General features: G+C 35.1%; 3 protein-coding genes across 5 annotated transcripts in view; all 3 read left to right on the forward strand.

Moving 5' to 3' along the window:
- scarb2b (scavenger receptor class B, member 2b) overlaps window positions 1-3635 on the forward strand; it is a 28321-nt gene extending 24686 nt beyond the window's left edge. Inside the window, exons 12-13 of one of the 2 annotated variants that reach the window (XM_058757410.1) lie at window positions 297-329; window positions 446-3635. In XM_058757410.1, coding sequence (XP_058613393.1) covers window positions 297-329; window positions 446-490 — 78 coding nt within the window. In that variant the 3' untranslated portion in view covers window positions 491-3635. Of the gene's footprint in view, window positions 1-296 lie in introns of both variants that reach the window. The other variant, XM_058757408.1, reaches the window with a different exon arrangement.
- Window positions 3636-5891: 2256 nt separating this feature from the next.
- LOC131528873 (UPF0729 protein C18orf32 homolog) lies at window positions 5892-8052 on the forward strand. Its single transcript, XM_058758313.1, has 3 exons — window positions 5892-6011; window positions 6597-6759; window positions 7713-8052. The coding sequence occupies exons 2-3, from the start codon at window positions 6610-6612 to the stop codon at window positions 7785-7787; spliced, it is 225 nt and encodes a 74-aa protein (XP_058614296.1). The 5' UTR covers window positions 5892-6011; window positions 6597-6609; the 3' UTR covers window positions 7788-8052.
- A 1111-nt stretch (window positions 8053-9163) lies between these two features.
- Window positions 9164-13055, forward strand: part of ric1 (RIC1 homolog, RAB6A GEF complex partner 1) — a 49583-nt gene continuing 45691 nt past the window's right edge. Inside the window, exon 1 of one of the 2 annotated variants that reach the window (XM_058758312.1) lies at window positions 9164-9724. In XM_058758312.1, coding sequence (XP_058614295.1) covers window positions 9584-9724 — 141 coding nt within the window. In that variant the 5' untranslated portion in view covers window positions 9164-9583. The remainder of the gene's footprint in view (window positions 9725-13055) is intronic. The other variant, XM_058758311.1, reaches the window with a different exon arrangement.

Here is a 13055-nt window from a genome sequence, read left to right on the forward strand (position 1 = left end):
TATAATACAATGAGTGTATCCCAAAGTGCAATTTAATGGTCAAAAATGAAACAAATCTACAATAAAAACCAGAATTTAGTCTCTCCCGAGTCAGAACTAAAAGCCAGGTATGTAAATATACATGCATTTACATGCATTATTAATGTAAATACTCAGAGATGTGTGAAACAGGCTTAATCATGTGATGCTTGCAAACTAGGACTTAACGTGCTGTACTCAAGAACATGAACTTGTTGTATGAAGTGTATTTCACGCACACATACTAAATTAATCTTATTGTATTTTCTTTCTTGCAGCCGTCTGCGAAGAAAGACACGTCATACGCTCCTGTGAGTGCCAAAGCAGATGATCAAGATGAGAAAAACGGCACTTATATCGGCATGACACCCGTGGACAAGTCTTAAACAGCTGTGTGTGTGTGTGTGTGTGTGTGTGTGTCTCACAGATGCTGTCACTCTCAGTAGAGCGGTGTGTGTGTCAGTCGTCATGATTCACACACTGACTCCTCCTCAGGACTGATGCCGTGAGCAAAGGAGCATTTGAATGAACGACTGAATAACACACACACTTCAGGCTCAATCAGCATCTGTTTCCTTTCATATTTAAACACTTTGAGTGACATTAAAGCTGCTGTCAGTGATTTTTTTAGGAGCATCACACATCAAATGCTGAGAGATCACATCACACTCAATTCTGACCCAAGTGACACCCGCATCCCTCGCTGTCCGTCTGATTAAATCAAGATTTATGTGTTTGAATTCAATGTAAAATTTGGCTTACAGTGTTTTAACATAAATTAATAAACTTAATGTGATGCATAATTTGTTGGTCATACATAATGAGGTCCGATTTCTAAAAGCAAAAAAACAACAACATAATAGTAATAATCAACTATTTGCATTTATTTTATTTTATTTAAATAATCAAATAAATGCATTTATACAAATGGCTTAGAATCAGCATAAGTTTATTGTGAAAACAATTACATATATTCCAAAAGTATAACCATAGTTTAAATATGACTATAGCTGTGGAACAAGCAATATTCAGTTAGTTCAAATGCATGAGATTTAAACAAGTTGGATTTATTGATGTTAAAGCTGGTTATGTGTGTATTTAGAACACATTCTGTTTATTAGTGCTATTACAGAAATCTGACCGGTTTCATTTATACATGACAGACAACTATGCATCACATTAAGTTTTGAAGTTTGGTAAAACTGGGTAATTCAAATGTTAAATGCAATTTATATACTTAAAAATTAAATTTAGGCCTTTTTTTTTTTTTTTTTTGAGTGAAGGGGAGCGGCCTGTTTTTAGCCAATCAGAAACCTTGTCAGTCATTTTGCATGTTTAGATTTGCAGACCTCGGTTTGGTGGGCGGGGTTTGATACAGAGGGTGTGTCTGTCTTAGTGGGTGGAGTTTGGCATAAAAGGTGTGTGTGACTTTAAGTGGGTGGAGTTTAATAGGGGGCGTGTGCGATTTAAGCTGAAAAAAATCCTGAAATCACTTGCAGCACCTTTAAAAATCAGACACTATGTTCAGAGTTTATAACCTCTTAAAAGGCCAAACAAAACAACTTTATATTTGTGTTACCAAATGGTCCGTTCACACAGGACGTGTTCCAGCATTTAAACACCTGGACTGAGATCAGTGCAACAGAACAGAAGCAGTAATACACAAACAATAACGCAACCGTCCTGTGTGAACGACCCACATGTGACTGAACCTGCTGTGCCTTTAGTTACAAACCATTGCGTTGTTTTATTTCAGTCCAGAGCTGACATCACATCACTGTGCCTTCATTTCATAAGTGTAAAATGCTAAAGTTAACATTTAATAATTCAGTATTTGTTGATCTGATGTTGTAGAATATGCACTCTACCAGTCAAAAGTTTTTGAACAGTAAGATTTTTAATGTTTTTAAAAAAAGTCTCTTCTGCTCACCAAGCCTACATTTATTTGATCCAAAGTACAGCAAAAACAGTAAAAGTTTGAAATATGATTATTTTTTTTTTTAGAATTTATTTAAAATAACTGTTTTCTATTTGAATATATTTTATAATGTAATATATTCCTGTGATTTCAAAGCTGAATTTTTAGCATCATTACTCCAGTCACATGATCCTTCAGAAATCATTCTGACATTCTGATTTTCTGCTCAAAAACATTTATTATTATTATTACTTTGAAAACAGCTGAGAATATTTTTTTCAGGTTTCTTTGATGAATAGCAAGTTCAGAAGAACAGCATTTATCTGAAATAGAAGTCTTTTGTAACATTATAAATGTCTTTATCATCACTTTTGATCAATTTAAAGCATCCTTGCTAAATAAAAGTAATAATTTCTATGATACTGACTAAAATGATACTGACTCCAAGCTTTTGAATGGTATGGTGTATAATGTTACAAAAGCGTTTTATTTCAGATAAATGCTGATCTTTGGATCTTTCTATTCACTCGACTCTTTTAAATATTAATAATAATAATAATAAGCGGTAAATCAGCATGTTAGAATGATTTCTGAAGGATCATGTGACACTGAAGACTGGAGTAATGATGCTGAAAATACAGCTTTGATCACAGAATAAATTACATTTGAACATATATTCAAATGGAAAGCAGTTATTTTAAATAGTAAAAATATTTCACAACATTACTGCTTTTGCTGTACTTTGGATGAAATAAATGCAGGCTTGGTGAGCAGAAGAGACTTCTTAAAAATCTTAGCGCTCAGAAACGTTTGACTGTAATCTCACGTCTGCAGTCGGTAGATGTGATCTTTGATCCTCAAACACTGCTCGCAGACGCATGTCTGAATGATTTTAGATGAGAGTTGTTCTGAATGAAGATCATCTTGTTAGTATTATTAGATTGTGGGATTGCAAAGAGATTGCAGTTCTCTTAGTGTTACTGAACTAATATTTCAGGATGTTTTCTGGAATATGAACAGAAGTATTTTCAGAGGTTCAATCTGTATATTTTCGTGGTTTTAGCGGACAGGATCACATGTTACCGTTTAATGTGTTTGTACTGCCTTTCCTTAAACTAGATGCTTCGGTGCAAAATCATAACAAAATAACCTCTTATCATAACTCAAGGTATGTATTATCATATTGCACTAAAATTCTAACTTTAATTCTGAAGCTGCACGTTTAACGCACTGTGTTTTTCGAGATGGTCACTGGTTTCAATCTCTGAGCCATTTTATTTGAGTTTTACGATTTCTTTACTGTTGTTATATTGATGTGCCAGACATGATTGAGATCAATCAAAAAAAACAAATATTGCACTAAATGAGTTTGATTCGCTTGGATGTCAATGGGGGAAAAAATATGTTTAGTTCAATTGACAGTGTTTGAGACTGAATGTAACGTGGTTTAAAAGCCTTTGGTGTCTTTCAGCATTTCAGGTGTTAAATGATGCAGAATCTTGCCTTCATCAGTGTATAAACTAGAAAACTCAGTGGCCTTCCATCTTTCAACACAGACTGTTTAATGTCTTCTGCATCTGTCCGGCTCTTAGATTTCTATATTCAGACTGCACAAATAATTGTACAGTTTTGTATATAAATGAAGCCTTTTTCCTGTGGATTTATAAGAAAATACAATAAAAAGTCTTTTTGAAAGGCATTTCTTTGGTCAGTTTATTCTCTATTCCATATGTTTCAGAATAGCTTTTTATCATAATTATTTACAATAACTCCTTTTCTGAATTTTAAAAATCTTAAATTAACTGGTTTTATTTAAGTCACATCATGCACTGAATCAACCTAAACACATTCATTTATACCAGAAAAACGAATGGTTATGGGTTAAATTGGGTAAAAATAACTCTTTAAGGCAGGGACGGATTAAAGGCCCCCCTCAGTTGATGAAAGTGTATAATGCCATGCACTTGCTGCCTGACAGACAAAACACAGATCTCCGTCATTCACTGGTCAAAAACCTTAACTCCATCTGAGCCTGATTTTCATATAATGTTAAGTGCAAGTGTCTGATACAATACCAACACTGACGATGCAGTGTTTAATTATTGATTCCCCATACCCCATGGTTTTGTGAAACGCCGCTGAAAAGCTACATGACATTTCTCAGTAGCGAGGTTCTTGAAGCAGTTCAACTTAAAGATTCGCTATTAGCAGTGTTGGGGGTAACGCAAGTTACGTAATCAGATTACTTTTTTTCAAGTAACTAGTAAAGTAATGCATTACTTTTGAATTTCTAAGGAAATATCTGAGTTACTTTTTTCAAATAAGTAACGCCAGTTACTTTTTCCCCCATTTATTGACTGACAAGTCTCCTGTTGGCAAATCGGGAGAATGATGTTACTGTAGTTCTAGACTAAATGTGAACATGCATTAATTCATCTTACTCAAAATTAATAAAAACAGTGAAATGCAAACTCAGAATATGACGCAAACCTGCAATAATTAAATAGGTTAAATAATACAAATATCCTTTATGTATTTAATCCCATTTTATTAACCAGTGTCTTTGCTGCTGACCTTTGATGATGCAATTCAACCATATACAAATAAGCAAAAATTACTTTAGATAAACTAACATTTGTGCTTCATTTTCTTTTATAGCTGAGGAGTGATCTTCTCCTGCATGAATGTAATTTTCTTTCAGCCTGAGGTGAATTAAGTTCACTTATGGTGAAAAAGGGCTTTTACATTAGAATTTTTTATATTAAAAACAAAGAAGCAAGCCATTCCCAGATTTAAAAAGTAACGCAAAAGTAATGTAACACATTACTTTCCATAAAAAGTAACTAAGTACCGTAATTAGTTACTTTTTCAGGGAGTAACGCACAATTGTAATGCATTACTTTTAAAAGTTGAGAGACGCACAAACGCTGGTATTCATACGCGCTTAATCTCTCTCTCTCTCTAATAACTGCATTAGCCTGCATATCAATGGCTCAAGCCCCTCTCTAAAATGACGTTTTGGAAATTGCAATGGAAGGTTTATGAGGTGCGCAAAAAATTAGATAAACACACAAGATTTCAGGATGGAAACATGACAAATATCTTGAAATAAATCATCTTAACAATGTCTTGATGTGTGGTTCTGACTCCAGGCCGACTTCACATTATTACAGAAATAATGCACTCCCAAAGTGGTAATGCGGCTGCGATGCTGGAGCCTGTTAATGGAACGGTCTTCTCAAACTAATTAAGACGTTCGATTTTTATCGACTGAACGCAACAAAACATTGCAGATTACGAAATATTTGTGTTTGCTGGGGTGGTACTATTATATGGCCTATGACTAAGGAAGGGGGGCCCAAAATATCCTAAATCCGGCCCTGTTTATTGTACAGAAAGAGAGCAAAATAGCATTTACATTAACAAAGAACATTATCACTGACTTTAGTCTAGCCAGAATTCAAGCACTCTCAAAAACTCCCATTAATCATTAAAGTTGCTTACATTGTGAAATGAATATCTTGCTTACATCGCACGCACATATGCACTTAGTTGTTTCTGATGAGAGAAATCAGCAGAGAGCTGAATTCATTCAGGGAGCACTCACACTGAATAAAACATGGTGTAATTACTTTCTATAGTCAGATCAGCTAAATATGATATCTTTGTAATTACTGTATACAGCCAGAACTGTTTGGCTTTTATTTTATTTTATTTTATTTTATTTTATTTTATTTTATTTTATTTTATTTTATTTTATTTTATTTTATTTTATTTTATTTTATTTTATTTTATTTTATTTTATTTTATTTTATTTTATTTTATTTTATTTTATTTTATTTTATTTTATTTTATTTTATTTTATTTTATTTTATTTTATTTTATTTTATTTTATTTTATTTTATTTTATTTTATTTTAATGTTGCTGTTCTGTGGGTGTCGTTGCTCCTCCGCGCCGCTGGGTGGCGACAGCAGCAGTAACAGCAGCGCCAGCGGCGTCACTCTGACAGTGACACCACAAACTCAGCGTCGTTCCGCGTTACAGACAATATTAGTTCAGCTCACGCAGAACAAGGTGAGTTTTACACAGATTTACTGCGTTTTAGCGTATTTTTCAATGAAATATGTGATTTTCTGCTCTTATATATGATAAGAACATAAGAATGAAGCGTGTGTTTGTTTATAGATCAGATTTGTGATTGTAAACAGGAAGAGAGCAGCGATCATCAAGCTAACAGACCGAGTTAATCATTTTTAATCATATTTAAAATGACTGTGAAGATTCAGATAAACATTTATAAAAAAATCAGGCTTTATATATTCTGATTATATACGTCAGGAAATATAATACAAACATAAGAAGGTTATACTACTGCTGCTATGTTTTGGTCAAATACCATGTTAGAGCCACGTAAATATATTAGTACTATATTATAATACAATTATAATAAAACATTATATGTAATTATAGTAAAAAGTGCTGTGCTGGTACTATATATATAGTACCAGCACAGCACTTTTTATTACAATTGTATAATTGTATGCATATTTGTAATCATAAGCTTGCGGAATAATAGAGAGAATGGCAACTTGAGTTGAACATTTGAAAGATTCGTGCATGTGCTGAAATCTGAATAATCTGACTGTGTTTTGTGTTCAGTGTGCTGTCAGATATGGTTTGTATTCCCTGCATCGTTATTCCTGTGCTGCTGTGGGTTTATAAGCGCTTCCTGGAGCCCATCATCTATCCGTTCATCTCTCCCTTCATCAGCCGCTTCTGGAGTAAAGCAGCTGTGCAGGAGACACAGAAACACGAGAACACTGTAAATCACAATCCCTTCAGCTCCAGCTGTGTTTACAGTACAATAGAGATATGATATATTTAATCGTATTGTTATATGTAAATATTTATAGAAATATTATTTTAAATAATATATTAATATACATTTAATAATATAAATGCTTTTATAGACTCCTGGTTTCACAGGCAAGGCTTAAGCCTAGTCCTAGACTAAAATGTAAGTCTCAGCTGTTTCAAATGAAAGAAACTTTCCTAAAATATATCAGTGCCTTTGTTTGGTCTCAAGATGCACACTAGTAGTGTTTTTTTTTTTTTCCTAAGGTACATTTATTAAAAAAAATACTTAAGTGTTCTAATTGAACTATGGCCTAATCCTGGCTTGGGCTAAACCCTGTCTGTGAAACCAGGCCATAATGTTGTATATTAAGTCATAATTATTATTTAATTAATATTAACTATTATTTTAATATATACATTTAATTATATATTGTTAACATTGAATATAAATATTAAACATTAATAAATAAATATATATATCATTTTAATAGTATACATTTAATTATACATTGTTATATGTTCATATAAGTATTTAATATTAATATATATATTTTTAATAATGTAATAGTATATTATTTTTAAACAATAAATGTCATTTATATAATTAAATAATACATATTATATAATTTACATTATTAATTGTTATATGCTCATATAAATATCAATTATAAATATATAATGTCATGTAATTTTGTATTATTTTAATAATATAAACATTACAATAATTTTCACAGAATAATTAACCCCAAAATGAAACTTCTCTGATTATTTACTCTCATGTCATTACAAACTTCTTGTTATTTATTTATTTTCTATGAAACGTGGAGTGATTTTTCCAGTAAGTTTATGATCAGCAGTAAGTGTTTAGACGAGAGTTCATGTTCACAGTCCTTCATTCTGTCCATCGTTGTCTTTCAGGCTGAATGTAATGGAACGGCAAACGGATCCACAGCAAACAGGCCGAAGACGGTGGCCGATAAAAAAGCCGACTGACCGATCTCACATCTCTGCAATCAACTGATTGATATTTTAAAATGTAGATATTTTAAAATGTAAACTAATATATGGACACACACTCTGATCCTGTCTCATTGCTTACATGAAATACTTTAATATGTTTAATAAAAATGAAGGTAGTAATCTGTAGATTAATTTTTATCATTCCATGATCATTTACTTATGTTTACCTTCCACTCAGAGCAGATTTTCTGTGTATAATTTATGATGCTTCATTTAAAATAAATGCTGAATTATTTTATTTGTGGCTGGTTGTTTATTTTCATGAGGCTTTCAATGGTGAATCATTTTAGTGACATAAAATACTATGGCTCCAATTATGATTACATATCAGGAAACAATGCAAATATACAATGTTGTTCAAAAGTTTGAAGAATCACGTGATGCTGAAGACTGGAGTAATGATGCTGAAAATTCAGCTTTGATCACAGCAATAAATTATATTTTAAAGCACATTAAAATAGAAAACCTGTAGTTTAAATTGCAATAATATTTCACAACATTACTGTTTTTTTTTTCTGTATTTTTGTTCAAATATATGCAGCCTTGAGAAGAAGAGACTTCTTTAAAAACATTAAAAATCTCACTGATCCCAAACGTTTGATCAGCAGCGTACAACAAATAAAATAATATAAAGAAATATGGTGCTAAAATTGCTTATTCTTTTATTAATACCTAAGACAAGTATAACTTACATTTTTTATGTTTACATACATCTCAAGAAAGAACTGAATCAAAACCAAGCTTTTTACATTCATTTAGTTTATGAATATATATTTTTATAAGTATTTAGAAAGGTTATATTTAGTTTTATACATTTGAGCTATTTATAATTATTATAGCTGTTACATAATTTTTCATAGCTCTTATTTATATGAGAGTTGCTCACTTTCACCGGCAGGAGGCGCCGGAGTTCTGAACATCGAACCGAACGCGTTTATTCGAGCTCCGAGGAACTGACGTTTTACGCCAACCTGTTATGTTACGTCACGAATATCAGAAATCCAGCGGGACCGAGAGCACGCGACACGCTTGTTCTGAAGATAACAACTTCCGGTCGTCATGCTAATCCACTATTGGCTCCAAAACAGTATTATTCAGTGGTTCGTAAGTGTTTTAAAGCTAAAACAAAACAAAAAGCTAAATAAAAATAATTTGTATATCTTAATATATATATTAGGTCAAAATATAAACCAAACAAATTAAATAAAATTAAGGTCATGTGCAAATTTCTGTTTGTAAAAATCGTTCCAATCCCTGTCAGTCCGTTTTAAATGAGTTTTCTGTTAACCGCAATGTATTGTGGGCCGCGTCGCGCCCCCTTCAGGCGGTAACGGCCATAACCGCGCCTTTAAATGCCGTTCCCGCTCTAAAGCGTTTGGAAGCAGTGAGCAGATCGGGGATAAATAAGAGACTAAAGATGGCGACGGTGGAGGATTCATGGGACAAATTCGGATCCAAAACTTCCCTTTGGAATACAGAGTCCAGCGATCCAGTCGCGCAGTGAGAGCCGCGAACCCCCGCGACACCCGGTTCCGCTTCCGTGGCTCCGTTACTGGGCTTTTCTTCTACACTTTCTCGCTTGCAGTAGCAAATAAAGCGGATTTTGGATTCAGATCATCCGAACTGACACCGGATCCCGCTGATATGATCCCGGACTGAACGCGAACCGAGTCCGTGTCGAACTGTAGTTTGGTTCTGGTGAATGGAGGCCGCTGGAGGGAGGCTGTCTGCCCCGGTGTCGCAGTGATTTGGGTCGGAACCGGATCGTGATGTATTTTCTGAGCGGCTGGCCGCGGAGGCTCCTCTGCCCGCTCCGGAGCAGCGAGCGGCCCTTCCTGGTCGAGCCCAGCGCGCAACGGTTCTACCTGGCGGTGCTGTCCGAGACCCAGATCAGCATCTGGTTCAGCAGGGTAAGAAACACCACAAACTCACACGTAAACAGTGCTTTGAATCATTAGATGTTTACATGCTGGGTAACCCAAAGGTCGTTGGTTCGAATCCCAACGTCAAACTCACTCCAAATCAGGCCATTGTGTCTTTAAAGGTGAGCTGATGTGGCTTAGTGGTTAAAGAGCAGGAAGGTTTAAGGTACAGGCATGATGTGGTTTAGTGGTAAAGGATCTGGGTTTGTGACCCAAAGATTCGAATTTAAGAATGGATGATTCAAAAGAATCAGGATTAAGTTGACTTTAAACCAGCTGGTTAAGGGTTTAAAAGCTTATAAACTGGTTTAAATGGTTCAAAACTAAGAACTGTGAACTTTTAGCACCTGGTTAATCTAGTTAAACACTTGCTGCATGGACTGTTTTCATTTTTAAATGCTGGATGCTGTGGTTTATTGGTAAATGATCAGGCTTGGTGAGCCAAAGGTTCAAACCTCAGAATATATTAATCCTGCATTGTTTAGTAGTGTTATCCAGTGGCTTAGTGGTTAAAGACTTAAGATATGACCACATTCAGCATCTGATTAATCTAGTTAAACAATTGCTTAGAGTTTTACGTGTGGTGTTTAGTGGTTAAAATGAGAGCCCAGTGGATATAGGTTTGAATCCCGTCTGTTTTAGATGGCTGTAAATATACAAAATAGCTCGCATGTGAAGTGCTGTCGTTTAGTGGTTGAGTATCAGTGTTTACTCGGAGTCTACAGGTTCAAATCCCAAAAGGGTGATTCGTGTGAATCGGTTTCAGCAGGGTAAAAACATAAACTGGTTACGCAAAGGTTGTGGGTTTTAGTCCATGATGCATTAATTCCTGAACATCACTGGTTCGTCAAGGTAAAAAAATTAAAGTAAAAGACCGTCCCAATGTCAGCATTAAGGGTCTAATATATGGGTGCTGTGGTTACAGTTCTGTGGCGATAGTCAGGTTCGAACCTCATAATGATCTTATTTTGTTTAGATTAAAATCATACGTGTACATTTCAACTAACTGAATCTTAAACAGCTAGTCATATTTAATCCATGTCTAATTTAATTGTTTTGAACAATTATACTGATTCAAAGCAATTTTGAGTATTTAAACAAAATCAGATGGATAATAAATCAATTAATAATGTGGTATGTTAAGAAGATTGATTTTTCTGCGTGTATGTGCTGTTTGTTATTGACAGCTGTCACGTTTGGATGTCGTTGCTCAGTGGGTCAAAGTACAGAAATGCCCCTAGTTTTCCAGAGTTCACAGCATCTCGTTTGAGTTTTCAGTTTCAGTTTAACTCGTCTTGAACATTTGAGGGTTTGTGTCTCACCTGTGTGAGGTGATGTTTGATGTTAGAGACTCTCACCTGTGTGTCAGACGCTCTGTCTGTCTCCAGCGGTGCTGGTGTGGAAACACTGTCCTGATGGTTTATATGAGCGTTCAATGGCACCAGGAGATTCAGGAGACGAGAACATCAGTTGCAAAAAGCAAACTAGGACTCACTGCAAATGCTTGCATGAACGTGCATACTTTTGCTTCATTTTCACAAGTAGAGTGAGATCTCAGTGTTATGCAGGAGTGTGAACTGTGGTCACTGATGTCACAGACAGTCTTTCTCGGTGTTGCTGATAATTTCTTAACCCTGAGAAAAGAGAGTTTGAAATCTGACCAGATCTGCTTTTCACTGACACTTCAGTTTGATTCAGAAAATATTGTTTGAATGACAGTTGAAGATTTAATGTATGTCCTAATTAGCTGAAAATGTGCTCACCCTCAGGCCATTCAGGATTAGGATGAGTTTGTTTCTTTATCAGATTTGGAGAAATGTGTCTCTGCATCAGTGTCTCAGCAATGGATGCTCTGCAGTGAATGGGTGCCGTCAGAATCAGTCCAAACAGCTGATTAAAAACATCACAATAATCCACACCAGTCCATCAGTTAACATCTTCAGAAGACAAAAGCTGAAACTAATCCATCATTATAAGATGTTTTTTTACTAAAACTGAGTCCATTATGATGTGTCCTCCAGTGAAAAAGTCCATCTGTCGTCTCTCACATCAAAATCCAGCCACATATTTGTTTAGAACCGTTTTGGCTTGTAAACGGTGCTTGATCTGTGCAGATTTCTCTCCGATTCAGACCAGACCACTTTTTTCACTGGAGGAAGCGTTATTATGGATTATGGTTAACTGATGGACTGGAGTGGTGTGGATTATTATGTTGTTTTTATCAGCTGTTTGGACTCTCATTCTGACGGCACCCATTCACCACAGAGGATCCATTTCTTAGCAAGTGATGGAATGATACATTTGTCCAAATCTGATGAAGAAACAAACTCATGAGAGAGTCAGTTTTCAGCAATAAATTGCTCGTTTAATATCAATTACATGTTTTATTATGTAGAGCTTATGTAACTAATGTAGAAATAGTTTTTTACAATGTATGTCCACATGATTGTAAAGCGCTTTGAGTGTACGGCAATACACAATAAAAGCGCTATATAAATGCCTCATTCATTCTCATTCGTTACATGACCTCAAGTGCCTCATATTCATCAAGTGCATTAGATGTTTTCATCATATTTTCTTACAATGCTTATTGTTTTGTGTTCAGTTCCTGGGTAAATCAATTTACAAAAGAACAGTCTGTACATTCATGCGCAGACAGATTTTGACTGATAATCCCCCGTGAGGTCAGACTTTTTGCCACTTGAATTTAGTCAGTCTGTCTGGGAAAATACTTCTAGGTGCTCCTTTATACTTCCTGTCCAACAGGAAGTGCCCCCCCATGTACTTTCTGCAATTTAATGCCAGGCTGTTCTGTAGCGAGTGTGTAGAGCGTCTCAGACAATCCGAGGGAAAAAGAAAGGAATGTGTCTGGAATGTGTGTGTGAAGGTGGAGTTACGCAGCTGGAGAGGAAGAGTTCCTTTTATGACACACACACACACACACACACTCGACAGAAGTGCTGAGATCATGCATATCAAAGCGTCAGGTCTTGACACGTCTGTGCATCTCACACACACACACTCATCTCAAAGCGTCTTTATCGCTGAACTGACACCTGGTTTGATTCCTGTGATCTGCTGCTGTTCTTCCTGTCATTGTGAGATCACACAGCCGCACATATAACATCACACACATCTGTTTAACTTACGGATTTTGTTTGTCACTAACAACAGTATCAGAAACAAGATTTAAAGGATCGTTCAGCCAAATAAAAAAAATCATTCTATCATCATTTACTCTATTTTGTTCCAAATCTGAATGACTTTCATTCTTTTGTGAAACAGATATTTTGAAGAACTTTGGAAACTAAGCTAAACT

Source organism: Onychostoma macrolepis, chromosome 21 (genome assembly GCF_012432095.1).
Source record: "Onychostoma macrolepis isolate SWU-2019 chromosome 21, ASM1243209v1, whole genome shotgun sequence".
In the NCBI taxonomy this organism is placed as follows: domain Eukaryota; kingdom Metazoa; phylum Chordata; class Actinopteri; order Cypriniformes; family Cyprinidae; genus Onychostoma; species Onychostoma macrolepis.

Bases quoted from the DNA above. Each gene is read 5' to 3' on its own strand.
- LOC131528873 (XM_058758313.1), top strand. From the start codon at position 6,610: ATGGTTTGTATTCCCTGCATCGTTATTCCTGTGCTGCTGTGGGTTTAT. The intron at 6,760-7,712 runs GTAAATCACAAT...GTTGTCTTTCAG, and splicing joins CACAGAAACACGAGAACACT to GCTGAATGTAATGGAACGGC.